Source organism: Ruditapes philippinarum, unplaced genomic scaffold, assembly GCF_026571515.1.
Source record: "Ruditapes philippinarum isolate M1 unplaced genomic scaffold, ASM2657151v2 ctg3026_1_1_1_1, whole genome shotgun sequence".
NCBI lineage: Eukaryota > Metazoa > Mollusca > Bivalvia > Venerida > Veneridae > Ruditapes > Ruditapes philippinarum.
Genome location: NW_026861249.1, coordinates 33,493 through 54,237, shown reverse-complemented (window position 1 = coordinate 54,237; position 20,745 = coordinate 33,493). Strand labels below are relative to the sequence as shown.

Sequence of the window (20,745 nt, the reverse complement as noted above, 5' to 3'; positions counted from 1 at the left end):
AACAACTGAACTAAAACGTCAGAAGTACGTACTATAGACACTGAGCGTATGTCTTGCCTAGGTCTCATAAATGTTTAAAAAGGGCGAGTAGACAACTTTGCATACCAACAAAACAGACGTCTAGTGTTTGTTTTTGTTTGTTTGTTTATTGTTTTAGTTTAAAATTTATTGAATACGGGAGATTTGTTCCTATAACATCAGTTTGAAGGTTGCAAAATAACAAATTTGTGCTGCAAAAATATCAATTATAATATAAGAAAAGTTTTATGGTATAAATACGTACTTGTTCATTTTACATATTTTAAAATAAATAAAAAGAGTTTGAAATCATCACCAATATGTTGTCAATATAGCCTCTAGATAGTCATGAAATGCCAGGATATCGCTTCTCTTTTCAAAAATTTTCTCGGGCAGCATGCCCCCGAACCCCCCCCCCCCCCTAGTTAAGGAGAACATTTCAAAATAGCTCAGTTACGCCCCTGCCAAAATATCCAAATTTTGTATACTTACAATACTTTATGTAAATGTCTGTGTGTGTCCGACTAAAATATATGAAAAAGACAAGATTCTGCAATGATGGCACATGTTAATTGATACATCGACAAGCCTCTTTACCGCAAAACGGTTCCCCTGTGGAATGTCGGGGCGGCTATTCCGAGCTGAAATGCAACACATGACTGATGTTATTATTTACATGACTGGATTACAATAAATAAGCATATCCATTTTTTGAAGTTTTCCTGTTTTCGAAATCGTGAATTAATTTCAGTGTATTGAACGTGTGAAACATATTTAACGCTTCTATCACGAGACATTGTAAAAGCAGGTACTTCTTTAAATTTACAAATTTACACATGAACAAGATTTTCAATTACGAGAAATGAGATTTGTTTACCAATGTAGGAGTTGAAAAGCATCATTAGTCAGTTTTATTATAAATGTTGAACTTATCTCTATTTGCATCAGGATTTTCATTTAGAAGAAATTAAAGATATCCTATGTAGGAGATTTCAACTCCTTATAAGGCTTTTGTATCTCCTACGTAGGAATAATAAACTCCTAATCAGGTTTTTTTGTAGAGCATTATGTATTGGAACAAGGATGCTTCTATACAGTAACAATAGCAACTCTGTCGCTAAATGCAGCTGTTTGTCACCTTTTGCTTAAATACGCAACACTTCTTCCTTCGCTTTAATTATTTACCTGACATTTTCAAAAAACGTCTTATCGAATCAAAACAAAAAGGATTGTATCATAGGTATGCATCAGTTTGAAAGATTTACAATTACACGAATTCTCGGCTTTGCTTACATTTATATTATGAAAGTGTGATAGTTATAATGCCAATTGATATTTTTTCAAATTTCCAGGTCCACCTTTGCCACCTAAATTCTTACAGTTACTGTCAGAAAAAAACGTACTAAAATTTGTGTGGCAAAAAGACTTTAATGGAGGACTTCAACAATATTTTATCATACAAACCTCGATTGTGGGTACAGAAACATGGACAAATCTGTTAAATGTTAGCGAGGTGGACAGTAAATATAAACTAAACAGTACTTTCTATACCGCAAATATAACGGGTCTTTCACCAGAAAAATATAATGCTCGAATTGTTTCTATCAATGCGATAGGGAGTTTAGGATACACAGAGTTAGCAACAACATTTGTTATAGAAAGAGGTAAGTTTTTTTCAAAGCTTCGGTACAGTTTAATGGAAGCCAGTAAGAACTGGTTGGCCTGGTAACTATGGGGTATAAATGATTATTTAGATACAGTATTAAATTGTTATAAAACATTTTTTATTAATAACATATACAGAAAGTATGAATTCAATATGCCACTGCAAAAATGTCAGTAAAACATGGTGTTCTAGAGTTTCAGGCTACAAATCGCTTTCACAGAACTGGAACTTTTGTCGCTGTCATTATAACTGTAGTACTTATTGCTGCCGCTATTTGCATCGGGCTTTTCATATGGAAGAAAAGAAAATCGGCGAAAGGTATGCTTAACTTGTATGGTTATTTATATGTACAAGTGAATTCGATCTGGTAAATTTGTGACATATTTCAATGCAAGTTTTTTCCCGTTGTAAGAAAAAGAATTTTGTGGTGATTTAATCGTTAAGAATATTAATGCCTATTTATTAAACTTTAACATAATGCATTTGTGACTAAAAATGAAACATTTTGTTATGGTGTAAACATTCTTTTAACCATGTTTTGTAGATCGGTATATAAGCACCTAAATAAATTGAGCAAAAAAAAATAAATACGGTAGATGTTATAAAAGCATTTATATGTTTTATATATTTTTCCAAATAGAGCAAGCTAATGGAAATATATATGAATCGTAAGTATTTTTATTTCACAAATTAAAAACGTTTTAATATGTATTTTCACTATCATAGTGTAGAAGACGAAAAGTGAATGTGAACACTTACTTTTGGCTATAAATGGGGAGTCTTGTGTTTAATTTTAAGAACGTTTATCTTACCCTTTACGATACTATTTGCTTTCTTATTCAATTGACCAAATCATACTAGTATAGAAGTAAATAATTTAGTAACTGTTGTAATTCAATTATATTTTGTAGAACATCACGGTCTGATACAACATCCCAAGAACCGTATGAAGTCTTACACGGTAAGAATCAGACATGAATAAATAATCATTTTCTTTTAGTTTCCTGACTCTTCAAAACCTTTAAATAATTATGTTAACTTAAGCAGCATAGTACCATCTACGTTATTGGACTTACTTTAATTTAATAAATTGCTAAGTCTTGCAATACAAAATACTCAATGGGCTTCAAAATATTTTACTAGTAATTAGTACACCATTGTTGAGCAAACATGCAAAAAACAGCAATATATCATATAATTTGATTTTACCGAACAAATGATAAGATTACATGATATCGCAATGCGGCCGGCACTTCTTTATGTGATATTATGTTAATGTGTTTCCTTTTCAATTTATCACCTGTGTGAAGGATATTCTTTTAATGTCAAGCCACCTACTTATAAGAAACATACATATATTGTCTTTTGAAATTCTAAGCACACTCAATTTTCAACTGTGTAAATTTCTGAGATACTGAGAACGTTTTGATGTCTGTCTTCATTAACGATGTTTCCAATTCCACCCACTGTTCATGATCCTTTGACTTTTGGAATCGCATTTTTGCTATTTTTTCTCAATACAATCATGTAACATATCTCCTATGACACTTGTATAACAACAACAGAATATTTTGGTACTTTTCCCCAGTGTCAAACTTTATTATCTGGATTAATACTGTCATGCAGCATTAAAATGCAGATATTAATACCCATCTACGGGTCGTGTCAACGTCAAACCTTGCATTTTTTGTTATGTTTATATTACACCGTGTATACCAAGTAACGCCTGAACGTGAAAATAACGCACGATTCGTGCAAAACGTAACGCAGAATTATGCAATAAATGGTGGATACCTGACAGCCAATATATGTTTTATTTTACCGGACTAAAAAAAGAATACCCGCTTCGGCTGCGAAGACATTACTCTTTATCCCTCATCAAGATTAATTCCATCGTTATAACATTACATGTGTTACAGCACAAGGTCTAAAATGATCAAAATCTGCATAAGTAGGGTAGTATAGTTGATACGTTACAAGTATTTATATTTCTTTCCGGCACGTTAAGCTTGATTTTATTTTGATAATTAACACTCCTAGAATTATATTTTCTCCTGAATAATCAAAAAGAATAACTATCCATTGTAATAATAAAAACAAAATCTACTTAACACAAAAGTAAAAACCTCAAAATGTGAACGCCTTGAACAACCTATAATAACCAGGGTTCTTAGGATCGTGATATGATCAACATAGCTGGACGCTTTACTGTTTTAAAGTTGGTTGAACACGGAAATAACCTCAGTTTAAATCTTGAAATGAAGCAAAACACCAGTAGTTAATATTGAACAAATCTATCAAATACTGAAAAGCAACAACATTAAATAAAATAGTTTTAAACATATCATTTACATTGCTGTAGAAATCTTTCAATTATTTTTTTCATTACACAGGTTTCAGAGATTCCAACACGTAAGCTATACTTTTTTATTATATATGTTATTAATATTATATATGTTATTAATATAATAATTTCTTTAAGGATTATGCAAATTTTACCTCAGCATCGGCCTTACTTAACAAGATTTTATAAAATTGTAGACAAATTAATCTTTTCTTTAGTCGTTTTAAAAGTATAAATATTAAATTTCGTATGAATGCAAACGCCTGTACTGTAATGCTGAAAAGAAATATACATAATACTTGCCATGTAATACACGTATGTATCCAAGTTATATTTGTTTATTGATTCATACTAAAATTAGAATATCTATATAGATATATAAAACCCCGGAAAAGATAAGAAAGGGCCAAGTCATGTACATGGTGTAGATTTCCATGGAAAATATCAATATTTTAGTTTAACATTATCGCAAACAAGAACATCACAAATATATTGCTGGATGTTCATTAATATAAAGTTTATTCACATTTCAATTCGTAGTATGATTACAACAAGCAGTATTAATTTTTTCAATAGTTTGTCTTAGTATGTAAAAATAACGCAGTAATCGTTATTAACTCATTGCGACCTGAAGATAATGATTAATTTTAGAATGCAGACTCCGGGTAAGATCAAATGGGCGTGAAACTTAATTACAGACTAATAATATAATATTTAAATCCAAGATTTTAATAACAAAATGTATACCATTTAGTATTAAATAAATAAGGTATAGTTACGTCATGTTTTAACGAGAAGTATATCATACAAATATTTCACAGGTCAGACACCTATGACAGTCTAAATACCAAACAAAAAGATGCTCGAATTAATCCGTTTCCAAATGGAAGAGATGATATAGGTAAGTACGATTTGTTTCAAATTCAAACAAATACAATGGACATTTACCTAGTATATTTTACTCAAAATACGGTTCCGATATGTTGAGCACATGGAAACAGCTCCCAGTATTATTGTATTATGCAATACATGTATAGAAAGATAATGCGTTATACAGAAATAAGAGATTAATACAAAGTCATAATAAGCCTGTAAAATGAATACCGAGGGTTTCAGCCCGAGGGCATTATTCATTTCAGAGCTGATTATCACCTTCTGGCCAATCTATGACGTGTATTAATGTCATCAATATACTTGATAGATCTAAAATTTACTTTGAAATTTCGTTAATTTAAATTGCGATGCTGTAGTTTTCAACTGTACTTTCTGCTGTAATTTCTCCAGAGTTGCTTTCCTTATGTGAATGTAACCGAATCAAGAAGCTCTAATTATGTTCACGGAATGAAATTGTATCTAGTATTTTTTTTTTAAAATTCATTAAAGCTGTGTTTGTAGAAAAAACGCTATGTTCTCATTATAAAATAAAGCTATTCGTGCTTCAATCCTATTTTCACATTTACAGGTAGCTTTTTTGATGACAAAAAATATGACGTTATTGTTTCAGTTTGTGCACGTATTCATGTTCAGTTGGCCGATTATGATTATCAGTTATCGGCCCCGGGTCACTGACTGAAAATCGGTCTGTTTGCACTCATAATCTGTTGAAATCATAGGCATAGTAGCAAGTGTATTTAACATAGTTATACACATTTTTTTGTTATTGTCTAAACACTTTGCAACGATATGAGTTTTAGTTTTGACAAGATGCGCATTGAGGCAAAATTGTCATAACAAAATCTGATAATTGTTTAACTTTTGTAAACGTTTCACCTTATATACAAATAAATCTACTATTTTTTTTCCAGCTCTTCAAACCCACGATACCACTGACAATGTAAATATGTACGAAAACCTAAAATGTGGAGGCTTCAAATAAAGAACCATTGGCGGAGAAATATTCATTAGGAAAAGATTTCAACGTGAAAAGTGACAATGTCTCTAGATTGTTTATATCATGGAATTTTCTTCACAAAAATGTGTTGATACGAAATATTACTTTGTTATTAGTTTTAGCAGATTTTAATTAAGATCGGTACAAAATAAAGAATGTTCTCTATTTATGTTATTTAGAGTATAATACAATGACAGTGAAAAAAATGAACTAGAGTCTATATGATAGACGAACAATGACATTGCTTAATTATTCTTTTTTTACATGTTCGTTAATATTAATTCTTTATTCATTTCTAACTTTTTTTGTAACAAAGATTCAAAAGTTTTTTTTTTAATTTCACCTTATATTATTTACTTTCACACTAACTTGCAAACAGCGAAAACAGTAGAAGCAAATATTTAGACTGCAAATGATAGCTAGTTATTTAGAAAGCAGTTATCAAAAAAAACCTAATTTATCTATCTAGATTCTTTCTGTTACTAGCGTATACATTCTTACCATATGATTTGAAAAAATACTTGTTATTGCTTTACACAATATGTTTCTTTCAACGAAGACACAACATTTTTTTTAAGTTTCATTATTTTGAGTTAAACATAGAAGCTGTATCAGGTATACATCAGAAGAAGATTATCTTTCTCTTGCAACGTTTCAATGAAAATTATATTTTCCTTTTAACTACCTAAATAACAACAAAAACTCAGATATATGATCAACTGGACACATTTAAGAAAAGAACGCTGATAAATGTCAGAAAATAAAATAAGATCTTGCTAATACGTTTATTTGATCCATTTATATATGTTGGTCAAAGAAAAAAAGAGGGATATAGAAATTGGCTCCGTCCGTCTGTCCGTCCGTCTGTCCGGGCGCACGAATGGACACTTGTTGGGTACCTTGAACACACGAATGGACACTTGTTGGGTAATTCTATTCATTCCGTCAGTATTGTTCGGTACTTTTGTTGTCTTATTGGGTACTTTTAAACAAAAGAAATACCCAATAAATGCCCATTCGTAGGAACGTCCGTCCGTCTGTCCATCCGTCTGTCCGTCCGTAACACTTTCATGTCCGGTCCATTACTTTGTCATTTATCAAAGGAATCTGAAATAACTTAACACAAATGTTTGTTATAATAAGACGATGTGTCCTGCACAAAAACCAGACCCCTATCTCCAAGGTCAAGGTCGCACTTGCTCATTCAAGGTCAACATTGTCTATTTGAGGGTATATGTCGTGTCCGGTCTATAACTTCTTTATTGTTGAAGGGATTTTGTAAATACTTGCCACAATTGTTCATAATAATAAGACAATGTGTCATGCGCAACAACCGGTCACCTACCTCCAAGGTCAAGGTCACACTTGGAGGTCAAAGATTAACACAGTCTGTTATTGTGTATATTTTTGTGTCCAGTCCGTAACGTTTTCATAGATCGAAAGAGTTTGTAAATACTTGCCACAAATAGCCACTATAAGAAGACAATGTGTCATACACAACACCTGCATCCCTACCTTCAAGTTCAAGGTCACACTTTGTGGTCAAAAATTAACATAGTCTGTTTTAGGGTATATTTTCTGTCCGATCAAGAACTTCTTCAGGATTTTAAAATAACAAGGCACACATATTCACAATAAGAAGACTATATGTCAAGTACAACACCTCAATAATATTCTTAGAGCTTTTAAGAATTAATAAATGACTGTAAAGAAATGTTCCATGTAATAGAGGATAAAGTAATAGAGAGCGAACAATATTTAATTTATTAAATTAAAACAGACAATTCAAGCTCATCATCTTTTATCAAATGGCTTATTACCGGTCATAGTTGTGACGGCACTGGCAGGCGACGTTTCGATAAGGAAGTCAGGACCCGGATTCACAACAATATCGATTGTAACGATATTAAGTCATAAACCTACACATCTTGTGACTTTTGCCTAACAAATCTTTTATTATCTCATTACGCGTATAATGCTCAAAGCTTAACTTGAGTCTTCTAATTTGAGATACCTTTAACGTTCAAAGTACGACTGACATTTTAGATTTATAAATTTACCCGGAGACGTCAACACTATAAACTAATACTATATCACTTCAAGTAATTGATTTGTGTTCATAAAAGTAGCTCAAACGTCCACCTGACAAAGACAATGCGCAGCACGAAGTCACCATTATTTAAAATTTTAGTAATCTCATGTTTGCCCTTTGTTTAAGAAGGAAATATCAACTCTTTGCTGATGTATAATGTGCCTTAAATTTTGTTTACGTTGGTAAAAAATTGTGTATCGTAAAGTAAATGACATAATATGATAAAAAAAGTGCGGACAGGCAATATGATTGATCATGGAAATGGCAGTGTGAAGGTGCCATTTTAGTATCTCAGTGAGATGAACCTCATATTAAATCAAATTTTCCAATGAAATTATCTTTAAATTTCAAATGTATGTTCAATGGAATAAAAAGAATGAATACGTTATACATGTTGTAGTAACAAGTGAAAGCTTTTGGAAAAAATGCTTGAATTTAAATCATCCAGGACCTTATTATATTAAGCGGAAGAGGAACAAGTGTATGCATCAAACTATGCCATTTTCTTATAAGATTTATGCAGAGACTTTGTCGCATTTTAACACAGTCGCCTAATGTTCACGGGGGTATTGACAGAAATAGCATAAAATGTGATATTCAACATTTCTTTCCTTCAAATGAAATATCGTTGGCCATAAATTGATAAATCTTTTTATTTTACTCCCATATTAAACGTACACTAATGGAATTAGACGTTATTAGCCTTTGTTACCAGCCAAGAGCTTAACCACCGTCCAAATGTATAAAGATCCAGGCAAGATTTATATTCCTGCAGTATGATCATGCTCTTAACTGCTGACTGACTAATGTCTTCATTACAGAATCCTTAATCGAAGGGCAACGAATAACATACACAAATAACACAAACAAACAACAAGAAACAAGACAGTTAAACGTCCCATACTTAGTCTTTAAAGTTTTATTTTTAAATAAAAAAGATCATTTCCTCGACATGCGCACAGTAACAATTTTTTTGACACTTATTCAAAGAAATCTCAATATTTCTTATGTAAAAGAAAACAAATAATTCAATCCACAAATTTCGTGTCTAACATTTTACCTGTTATTAGACTCATATGTAACATGATAAGATTCTGGTACGCTGCTCTCAAAACAACGATCACCAATGCTACAGTACAATAACAATGCCTCATAATCATTAAGGTTTCTGCATTAGAAACAATTTAGACGTGAAAAAAATGCTGATGGGATATACATCAGAATATATCAAAATGATATGTCCCGGGGTACAATATTTTTATTATTGATTATACATTCTAGTTACTTTCTATGACGATTGATAATTAGGAAAGTAACGATACCTAAATATCAATTATATCATTTTAAATTTCTAAAATGGTGCATCAAATAGTCTTACTTTCAAGTATTTACGGTATCAAATATTCAATTGGTTATTATCCCCCGCCGAAAAATTTCGGCGGAGGATATAGAAATAGTCTCCGTCCGTCCGACCTTCCGTCCGTCCGTCCTTCCGTCCGTCCGTCCGTCCTTCCGTCCGACATTTTTGTCCGGAGCATATCTCTAAAAGTATTTGAGTTATCAACTTGAAACTTCATAGGTGGATAGACCTCATTGAGGAGGAGTGCAGTGCACAAGAATGCTAACTCTACCTTGCATGATTTTTGACTTATTGCCCTTTGTTATTTTTCAAAATTGATTTTTGTCCAGAGCATAACTCCAAAAGCCTATGAGATATTAACATGAAACTTCATAGGTGCATAGATCTCACTCAGGAGGTGTGCAGTGCACAAGAATGATAACTCTACCTTTCATAATTTTTGAGTTATTGCCCTTTGTTATTTTTCATACCTAATTTTTCACCTGAGTGGAGCATAACTCAAAAAGTGTTTGAGATATCAACATGAAATGTCATAGGTGGATAGATCTTATTGAGGAGGAATGTTGTGCGCAAGACTGATAACTCTTCCCTATACAATTTTTGAGTTATTGCCCTTTGTTTTTTTTCATGCTATTTTGTCCAGAGCTTATCTCAAAAAGTATTTGAGGTATCAACTTGAAACTTCATAGGTGGATGGATCTCATTGAGGAGGAGTGCATTGCATAAGAATGATAACTCTACCCTGCATTATTTTTGAGTTATTGCCCTTTGTTATTTTTCAAAATTAATTTTTGTCCAGAGCATAACTCAAAAAGCCTTTGAGATATCAAAATGAAACTTCATAGGTGCATAGATCTTACTCAGGAGGTGTGCACTGCACAAGAATGATAACTCTACCTTTAATAATTTTTGAGTTATTGCCCTTTGATCTTTTTCATACTTAACTTTTCAATTCAATTTTTTTCTCAAAAAGTATTTGAGGTATCAACTTGAAACTTCATAGGTGGATAGATTTTACTGAGGAGGGATGCAGCACACAAGAATGATAACCTACCCTGCATTATTTTTCAGTAATTGCCCTTTGTTATTTTCAGCCATCAGTATTCACATAGGTTTCAAATCTGTAATCACTATAGCCATCAGTTTTCATTACCAAAAGACCTCTTAAAATGGAATTATTTTGCTCTACTACATATACATTCTTCCAATGAGCAAACACATTCGGCGGGGGATGGCCATGTTGACATGGCTCTTGTTGTAAGTTGAATAAATGATAAGTTCAGTGATAATGGAATTGTTATGTTTCAATCCATTACTAAAATGGTAGCATTCATACTAATAAATCATCGGAACGACTCTCATTGTTCTTCATATAAAAACACCTTTGTTTTATTGTTGATCTTTTTTTCCATTACAATAACTACAAATTTAAAACATATAAGCTTGCATAATATTTTTTCTGTTTCTTTTTTAAAGCCGGTTTTAACACATTTTAGTCATACATCGACGGTCAATCCTTATAACCGACTTATCCGGATAATTCACTAGAAATAACCAATTTCTGGGCAAGTGACCCATGATTTTTGAATCTGTGGTAAGAGACAATTAATCAAAATATAAGTCCGAAATCAATTTACACTCAGTCTGAGAATTTTCGCCTCGCCCGAGGATTGAACAAGCGACATTTGAATTAGCATGACGATTGGGCTCAGCAGGCGGGAGATATAAATAATAATCGCAATCATTCCATCTAGTGTATAGATATAAATAATGACTTTTTGTTTTTTATAAACACTTTGTTTTATTATAATACTACAATTTCCATTATCATTTTTATGAAAAACTATAAGCATTATTATTAGTGCGCTATGTTAGACGTAGTTAAACTAAAAATCACAACTCATGACTTGCGACTTTTTAAAAGCAACGGATTTAGTCAAAATATAAGATGAAAATATAAGAAAAGTCATTTATTGTTGTCAATTTGAGCTGAATTATCCACTATTTGTGTTATAATGTATCACAGCACGTCTGTGTTAAATATTTCCAAATATACAAAACAAGAGGGCCATGATGGCCCTTAGTCGCTCACCAGGAACAACTGTTTTTTAATGTTAGAAAGCTCAACTTTAACTTGCCCATGTAGCTATATACTTTACAGCATTGATTGTTTTTTTCCTTCATAATAAACCATATGGCCAAGATGACCGTAGATCATTCATATGGCCCACCATTCATTGTCCACTTTATAAACTGAAAATATTTTCTAATATTTTGGAAAGGCTTTATCAAAAATATTTATGTTGCAAGTGTATTCCTATGAGACTATGTAGAATAAATGCAGAATAATTGACCAATAGAGCAGGGGTAATTTTGATAGGACTTTTTTTCTTAACTTTTATGAATGAATACACAAAATGACACATGGAAAATATGTAAGGTGAAGATGTTTGAAGTAACAATGTTTTTATACATTCTATATGTTAATATAACTGTACCTAAGAATGACAATAGGTAAAACAATGTAAATATATCAAAAGAAGGTCAGCAAAAGAAATTCAATTCAGCATCACAAATTACATCCCTTATCCAAATAACAAGTCTGTATGTCAATAAACAAGAAAGTAGGTCAAATGATATCAAAGAAATCAAAGCAGGTCAGCTGATATGAAAATTCAATTCAGCATCAGAAATTACAACCCTTGTCCAAACATAAAGTCTATACATAAAAAAATCACATAAGTGATATCTGATATCTCAACTGACATCAACTTTCAACTATGGACATGAAACAAGGTTCAACAATGTCTTCCGAAATTAATTGAAATGTGCTTTCTCCAAGTTTGAATCCAATTCAATAAAGATTATAAAAAAAACAATTTTAACAGAATTTAATATAAAAAAATGAGCATACAAACTCATCTTTGTTATTAAAGTGCAGAAAATAAAATCTTTCTTTTGGCCTAATTTTATTTCCTGGAGAAAAATTCTGTTCACTGACCTACCAATGACCCTATAGATAGTTTTTGATGTAATCAGTGTATCCAAATTCTATGGCAGATTTTATGCTTAACAAGATTGCATTTGTAAAAAAAATCAGAACTTTATTTTTTCTATACCATTGAACTTTGCCATAGTGCATGTCTAGTGAGTTTTAGGATCAGGGTTTTATTTTAGCATGTCAAATGAAAAACTATGTGCAGATATGTTTACAGTTCAGATACAAAGCATAATAATTGATTAAATGTGAAAGTATTCAAACTTGAAAAAAAACATTTACTGTATAATATAGCTGTATACTACCTTGCCAATTAAGTATTACCTATTTCTGAAAACATTTAAGATAAATCATCACTATAAAGTGTGTTGTTTATCATTATGTTCAAGTGATTTTGTAAATATCAACTTTTCTCTCCCCGTTGGTCATGACCTCAAATAATTTCATCAGCAAACAGGTCATTACTCCCAGCTTAGAATAATTGCGTAACAGATCACATTTATGAAAGACATTCTAACATAGGTTGTTTCCCTTTCATCAAATTTCATATTTGATCATACTTATAATTACTATACAGTCTCTTTGTAAATATAAAATAAACATGTTTCAACTTCACACAAAGCTGTGTTTTAAATTCTACAAACTAAAGGAGGTTACAATATAAATATAAAGTGTCATTAAAAAACAGGCACTTATTTTTTAAGAAAAGACCAATTTTACTAGACCCGTAATAAGGCACACAGCTTCCAATGGATAATTATACATTCTTTAATATATTTTTCTATTTTTATCTTAAGTTGCCCCTAAAAGGGGCCAATCAAATTTATATGAGCAAACTTGATAAAGGACTACCCAAGAATGCTACAGAAAAAGTTTGGTGATCATCTATCCATTAGTTCTGTAGAAAGAGACGTTTAAAGGTATTTCTATTTTTAGCTTTAGCAGCCCATAAAAGGGGCCAATCAAATTAATATGAGCAAACTTGATAAAAGACTACCCAAGAATGCTACAGACAAAGTTTGGTGATCATCAATCCATTAGTTCTGTAGAAGAAGATGTTTAAAGGTTTTTCTATTTTTAGCCCTAGAGACCCTTAAAAGGGGCCAATCAAATTAATATGAGCAAACTTGATAAAACACTACTCAAGAATGCTACAGAAAAAGTTTGTTGATCATCCATTCATTAGTTCTGTAGAAAGAGACGTTTAAAGGTATTTCTATTTTTAGCTTTAGCAGCCCATAAAAGGGGCCAAACAAATTAATATGAGCAAACTTGATATAACACTACTCAAGAATGCTACAGACAAAGTTTGGTGATCATCCATCCATTAGTTCTGTAGAAGAAGATGTTTAAAGGTTTTCTATTTTTAGCTCTGCTGACCCCTAAAAGGAGCCAATTGAAATGACATGAGCAAACTTGATAAAAGACTACCTAAGAATGCTACAGACAAAGTTTGGTGATCATTCATCCATTAGTTCTGTAGAAAGAGACGTTTAATGGTATTTCTATTTTTAGCTTTAGTGGCCCCTAAAAGGGGCCAATCAAATTCATATGAGCAAACTTGATAAAAGACTACCCAAGAATGCTACAGACCAAATTTGGTGATAATCCATTTGTTGGTTCTGTAGAAGAAGTTGTTTAAAGGTTTTTCTATTTTTAGCCCTAGAGACCCCTAAAAGGGGCCAATCAAATTAATATGACCAAACTTGATATAACACTACTCAAGAATGCTACAGACAAAGTTTGGTGATCATCAATCCATTAGTTCTGTAGAATAAGATGTTTAAAGGTTTTTCTATTTTTAGCTCTGCTGACCCCTTAAAGGGGCCAATTGAAATGACATGAGCAAATTCAAGTGTGACTGTCACAAGGATGCTACAGACCAAATTTGAAGTAAATCTGCCCAGCAGTTTCAGAGAAGAGGACGATTGTTGACGCATGACGACGGTCGACGGACGCCGGAGTATCCACCTTTGATACTAATAGCTCGCTCTGGTGAGCTAAAAAAAAACAACAAAAAAACAAAAAAAAACAAAAAAAAAAACAAAAAAACAATGCATAGTCTATGCATATAAATGCAATGTTAACAGTTACGCTTTATATAGTAATGTTATCAATTTCTTTTGGTTTAAACATATTTGTATTCAACGTAATATATACATGTTAATAATTTTACAATTTAAGCAGAAAGGAATTGGACCGAGAGCTACAATAGCTCATGGTAGTCATCTCCCTTAATTAATTATCAATTTCTTTTGATAGCATTCATACACATTATTTCCTTTATCCCATGAAAAGTCATCCAGATCTGTATACAATGTTTTACTTGGATCGTCTTCAAAAGTAGCTTTACTTTCAACGCGTTGCTGTACGTCTTGGTCGTTTGATGAACTGTTAATATTGACGTATGTTCTAGAAAATGAAAAATATGCCGGAAAATATTTGTCTACAGGAAGGGGGCATATATAAGTTAAGAACACAAAACAAATACAACAAAAGGTGCATATTATTAAATCATTTCAAAACTAAAGTGTAATAGTTTTAATCAATCAAATGATTTATTTGGTATAAACATTTAAAGAATTGTCTTCTATGTATTATGAAAAAGGCATGTATCTTATTCGTTATCGTTATTATACAATGTTTTACATTTCAATTATCAATCTATAGTACATAAGCTAAGCTTTCTCACCAAAGTAATAGAAAAATAAATAAATTATTAAAATAATAAATAAATAAATAAATAAATAAAATAAAATTAAATAAATAAAGAAGAAAAACAACAAAAAAACTACTTACGTTTGTCCCTGTAATTCATTGCCTCTGTCTATGCCTTAAATACAAAACAATTTCTATAAAACATATTTTGCAAAAAGTGCTATTACGGTTATGTTCTATAATTTCAACATATTTGAAATGTTACTCATATTCATCTAATAGATATAAAATGCACCTCTTGTTTGAGCACTTGTTATAGTAAACACTAATTACTAAAAAGAGATCTTACAAAAGCAAAAGCGATTAGCGATAGATATATCGACAAATGTTATGCATAATAAAAGGGCGATGTTTTTGTCGAGCATTATCATTTGCAGATGCACGAGGACGTGCTTAAAGAACGGGACGAACGACGGACTTCATAGACCCGAGGGCTTCTGCAAATGTAAATGCCCAAACAAAAAAAGATCAAACAAAGTATGCGCTCCGCGTTTCGTTCTCTACTTTTCATTTTCAGTGTCGGTTTTCAAGTTCCAGTGAGATGCCATGTCGCATTTTCTTTTGATAATTTGGTACCAGGCAAACCGTTGCAGTCAGATGTTTTACATGGCGACCTGAGTCACAATTTTAGTAACGTGCAACAACGACTCTTCCAACAACGAATTTATCCAACATAATTCACAACAGAATTATACAAAGCTATTGAAACTAGGACTATCACTAAATGTGATTAATACCCCCGCAAGACTGCTTCGGAAATGAGGTTACTAGAAACAAAACACCTTGTAAAAAATAATGATTGAGTTATGGTTGTTACCATTAATTTTCAAGGTATGCATTGGGCAATAAAAAGTAACAAAGGGCAAACACTCTTAAATATGTCAAGAAAGAGTTATGGTTTCTGTGCACTGCGCTTCATCTCAATATACTTGACCAGTGTATGAAATTGTATTAAATTCCAACCAGTAGTTTTCAAGTTATGCTCTGGACAAGAAAAAAGCAATGGAAAAGTAGCAAAAGGCATTTCCTTTGCACTGTACTTCTTCTTACTATGCTTGACCATTGTATGAAGTTGTTTTGAATTCCATACAATACTTTTCAGGTAATACTCCGGACAAGTAACAAAGGACAATAACTGTGTAATGAGTCAAGATGGAGTTATGATTCCAGTGTACTGCACATCCTCTCAATGTGCTTGATCATTATATGAAGTTGTTTTGAATTCCAAATATGAGTCTTTAAGTTATGCTTCGAACAAAAAAGCAATGGAACAAATATCAAAGGGCAGTAACTCTGTAATTAGTCAAAATTGAGTTATGGTTCTTGTTCACTTCACTCACTTTCTCTTAATGTTCTTCACCCTTGTATGAAGTTAAATTGAATTCCAAACATTAGTCTTCAAGTTATGGTCCGAACAAATGAAAGCAATGGAAAAATTACAAAGGGCACCAACTCTTTAATTACTTTAGATAGAATTATGGTTTTTGTGCACTGCACTTTTCCTTTATGTGTCTGACCATTATATGAAGTTGTTTTCAATTCCTACCAGTAGTTTACAAGCTATGCTCCGGACAATGAAAAGTAACAAAGGACAATAACTCTGTAATTAGTGAAGAGTTATGTTTCTTGTGCACTGCATTTCCTCTTAATGTTCTTGACCATTGTTTGAAGTTGTATTGAATTTCAACTTTTAGACTTTAAGTTATGCTCCGGACAAGGAAAATGCAACGAACCGCTGGACCGACCGACCAACCACCGGGTGACTCCTATATACCCAGGGGTATAAAAAGTAGCGTTTTTAAGTTTTATCATATAGTTTCATCTATCAGCTATATATAGTGGATATTGAATGAATGTAGATTTTATACTAAATTTATTGAAGGAGTTGAATAAAATCATAGTATGCGAGCCTCTGGCGAGCATAATATTGTTTATTCAACGAATTCAATAAATTAAGTATTAAACCTACACGAATATACTATGCTATTTGTCACGGTTCAGAACTGTTCACTATTTAGGGGAGAAGATGTGTAAGCGGCAAGATAGCTCAGTCGGTAGAGCCTCGGTACGGTATTCCGAGGGTCCCGGGTTCGAGTCCCGGTCAGGCTGCACATTTTTCTCACCCTGTGACATTTGGCGCCCAACTTGGGCCGTGACTGATATAGCTCAGAGTTTCATTTACATTGATCTGTAACTCTGTGAAATTCGAGGACGAATTTCAATATAGCAGGGGAGTATGTCACGGACTGTTCACTATTTAGGGGAGAAGATGTGTAAGCAGCCGGATAGCTCAGTCGGTAGAGCCGCGGTACGGTATTCCGAGGGTCCCGGGTTCGAGTCCCAGTCAGGCTGCACATATCACATAATATATAAAATAAGAATGCTAAATTGCTAAAAAAGTGTATTTTTTCAATGACATGCCTAAAGTGTAACAGTAGCATTTGCAATTTTACAATTTTGCCGTGTTGGGCTTTCTTTAGGGATTCTGTTTATCACTATTTTAACGCTATGTATATGACATCACGTCATACTGGTGAAATAAAAAATTCGTATTTTCATATTCCGTATTTGATTGTAAAATCATATTTTATGTATTCTCACTGGTGTCTTGCCGGACTACTTTTTCTAAATTCAGCCAATACACAAAATGTAAGGGGAATACTTTCATAGTGTAATATCAAATAGAATTATGTATATTATAAACAGAATTTCTTTTTTCTCTGAATACAAGATTTATGTTCAACTTGTCATAACGCCACTCATGAAATATTTATTTTCATACCACTCGACGAAAATAAATCATGTATTTTATAGGAAAAACTGGAATATTATCTATATATATATTGTAAATGTTCAATTAATACCGCATAGTTATTTGTTTATACATGTTGCTTACCTATATTTTTCCATCATCAAAGTGCTACTTCGATTTTTACTGAAGGAGACATTCCGTTTCCATAGAACGGTTATTGAAGTTGCGTAAATTGTGAGGATGAGAGAAAACTGTTCCTAAAACTATACCAATTGTCAGTGTATTACATCTTTACAATCCTCTTTTCTTACTTGTTGTGAAGCCGGTTCTGCAATGGTTAAGTACGTTTGTAAATTACGTTTGGACAACAGATTATTACATACTGAACGAGTTAAAACCGTAATTATGATTTCCAGTGTGTTTGTAGCTGTTTTTTTTTGTATTTGTCTTGTCATTGACACGTGTGTAATAGCTTAACTTCTTAATATCGATAATCTTTCGTCAATGTTAAACTATAGTGATACTGGTTTCAGTTCTCATTTTATATCGATCTACATTTTATGATCTTATTTTTAATATTTTTCATTTGCAACATATCAATTTCAGACTTAGACGTATTTTCCAGAAACAGTTTTTCTATTCATTGCATTTATTTGCATTTATTTATTGATTGCTTCACCAATTGTATTTACTTTATATGAATCTGCAGTGTCGTCTTTGTAAACAGTCTTCAAACATTCATACATGTATGTGTTACTCTATGTTTCGACACATTTTAGATTTTCTATGTAAATGGTAAAAAATATGGCAGTAAGCATATATTGTTGTTAATTATAATATTGTTTTTCAATAAAATCCATTTTATTTTGATGTATCTATCTATATCATTTAAATTGCTAGGACATACGATTTGAATATAAATAAGCAGTGTCGATGTTGCCTGCTCAAACATTTTTTTTCAAAATATTATCAGTGTTTTCTAAAAAACTTACCTTGTTTGTAAGAGAGAAAAAATACTGATTATAAGTCCCAATACTGTTTATTGTAGTAACACGATATTGTCCGTAATCATTCTGGAGAAACGCTAAATATTGTGAGATTGGTCTCCTAACCCCGAAAACGAAATTTTGAAAATCTTCATTTGTTAAAAATTTGTAACCATCTAGTTTTCTCTAAAATTGGACAAAGCAAACCCTTTTGGACCAGGCTCTGGATGCGCAAGAGCCTCAATGTAATGTAAAAGGTGGTGGGGAAAAGGTAATTTTTTGGGTTTTGTTGGGGTTAAATTATTTTTTAAAAAAAATTGTTGAAATGTTTCAAAATTTAAAAAGTTGTTAAAAAAGGGAAAAGTAAAAGGGTAATGGAGGGGGGGTAGAATAGGTTTAAAAAAACGTAAAGTAGTTTTTTTTGTTTACTTTGTTTTTCAAAATGCCCCCGGAAAAGTTAAAAAAAAAAAAAAAGGGGGTTTTAAATTAATTTGTTTTTTTTTAACCCCTATTTAAAAAATTTTAAATATTTAAAAAAAGGGTTAATTAAAAAATGGAAATGGGATTCTTTTAAATCAGTAATTTTTTGTGTTTTTCCCCTTATTGTTTTTGATGTTTTTTTTGTTTCGGGTTTGTTAAACAAAAATTCACGGGGAAAAAAAGCGGAGGACCCAAAAAAAACGGGGCAGAGTTGGGGGTAAATGTTTCCCCCGGGGGCTAAAAATTTTTATTAAAAGGCGCCCCGGTGAAAAAAGTTTTTTGGTTTTAAAAAAAATGAATATAATTTCTGGTTAATACAAACATAAAGTTAAAAAGCAAAATTTGTTAAAAATTTAAAAAATACCCCCGCCGATTTTTTACAAAAAAAACTGAAAACCAAGGTTTTTTATTTTATATGGGGAAAAATTTTCTTTTTTTAAAAATTGGCAAAAAAAAACCCTTTTAAATTAAATCGGTGTTAAATAGTAATACCCGGGAAAGACTATGAGGTGTAAAAATTTCCTTTTGTATCTTGGTTTCCCCTAAAATTTTTTTTGAAAACAATACAGCGTTGCAAAGAAATTTTGCAAAAGTTTCTATATGCAATACATGCTTAATTTTAATGCCATAAATCCAAAAGAAAAAGGGTTTATCTGCGGTAACTTGAACATTTCTTGATAATGGGTTCCCTAAAATTGATTGAATTCAAACCAGTGTTGAGAGTAGTAGCGTGGAAAAAATTATTTTTATATGCTGTGTAAAAAAATCAAAGCCTAATTATTTGTGTTGCCCGGAAACCGGGGATGAAATGCGTTCCTTTGGTATTTTTGGGATAAAATGTCGTTGAATTCCCCCCGCAGAACTAGGCGTAAAAAAATTTTTTTAGATACTGCATAATAAACCCAAGCCAAAAAAGTTTTGAGGAAAAATGATTGGATCTCTTCTTGGGAATGTATTTAAAAGGTTTATAAAACTTTATTAGCAAATGTTTAGAGAAATTGACGGAAACGATTTTTGCTATATTGTATGCATAACTCTGACTTAAAAGGGCTGAGAACAAGCCCCGGGTATGGAATTATCATTCCCCCTAAATTTTATTGAATCCACCCGTAGTTCAGAGAAGTAGCGCCCAAAAAAAATTTGACGTACGGATGAAGGAAGGACGGACGGGCGGACAACGCCAAAACAATTTACCCCTCCCGATTCCATCGGCGGGGGATAATTAGAAAAAAATGTTAAAATCAAAAAGTAAAATTTCGTTTCTTATAAAATCAAAATGCATAGTCTCAATTTAAACAGATTAAATCAAGTGCCATAAACTAATGACGTAACAATGTTTATACATATGTTTATTTAAAGAAATTATTTCAATTCATTTGACATTATACCAATACATCTATTAAATATAGATTACAGTTAACAAACATTGATACATTTCCG

General features: G+C 32.0%; 1 protein-coding gene across 1 annotated transcript in view; it reads left to right on the top strand.

Moving 5' to 3' along the window:
- LOC132715032 (hemicentin-1-like) overlaps positions 1-8,740 on the top strand; it is a 38,312-nt gene extending 29,572 nt beyond the window's left edge. Inside the window, exons 7-13 of the mRNA XM_060698004.1 lie at positions 1,371-1,682; positions 1,877-2,002; positions 2,325-2,352; positions 2,596-2,645; positions 4,078-4,096; positions 4,850-4,929; positions 5,834-8,740. Coding sequence (XP_060553987.1) covers positions 1,371-1,682; positions 1,877-2,002; positions 2,325-2,352; positions 2,596-2,645; positions 4,078-4,096; positions 4,850-4,929; positions 5,834-5,904 — 686 coding nt within the window. The 3' untranslated portion in view covers positions 5,905-8,740. The remainder of the gene's footprint in view (positions 1-1,370; positions 1,683-1,876; positions 2,003-2,324; positions 2,353-2,595; positions 2,646-4,077; positions 4,097-4,849; positions 4,930-5,833) is intronic.
- The last annotated feature ends 12,005 nt before the right edge of the window (positions 8,741-20,745 follow it).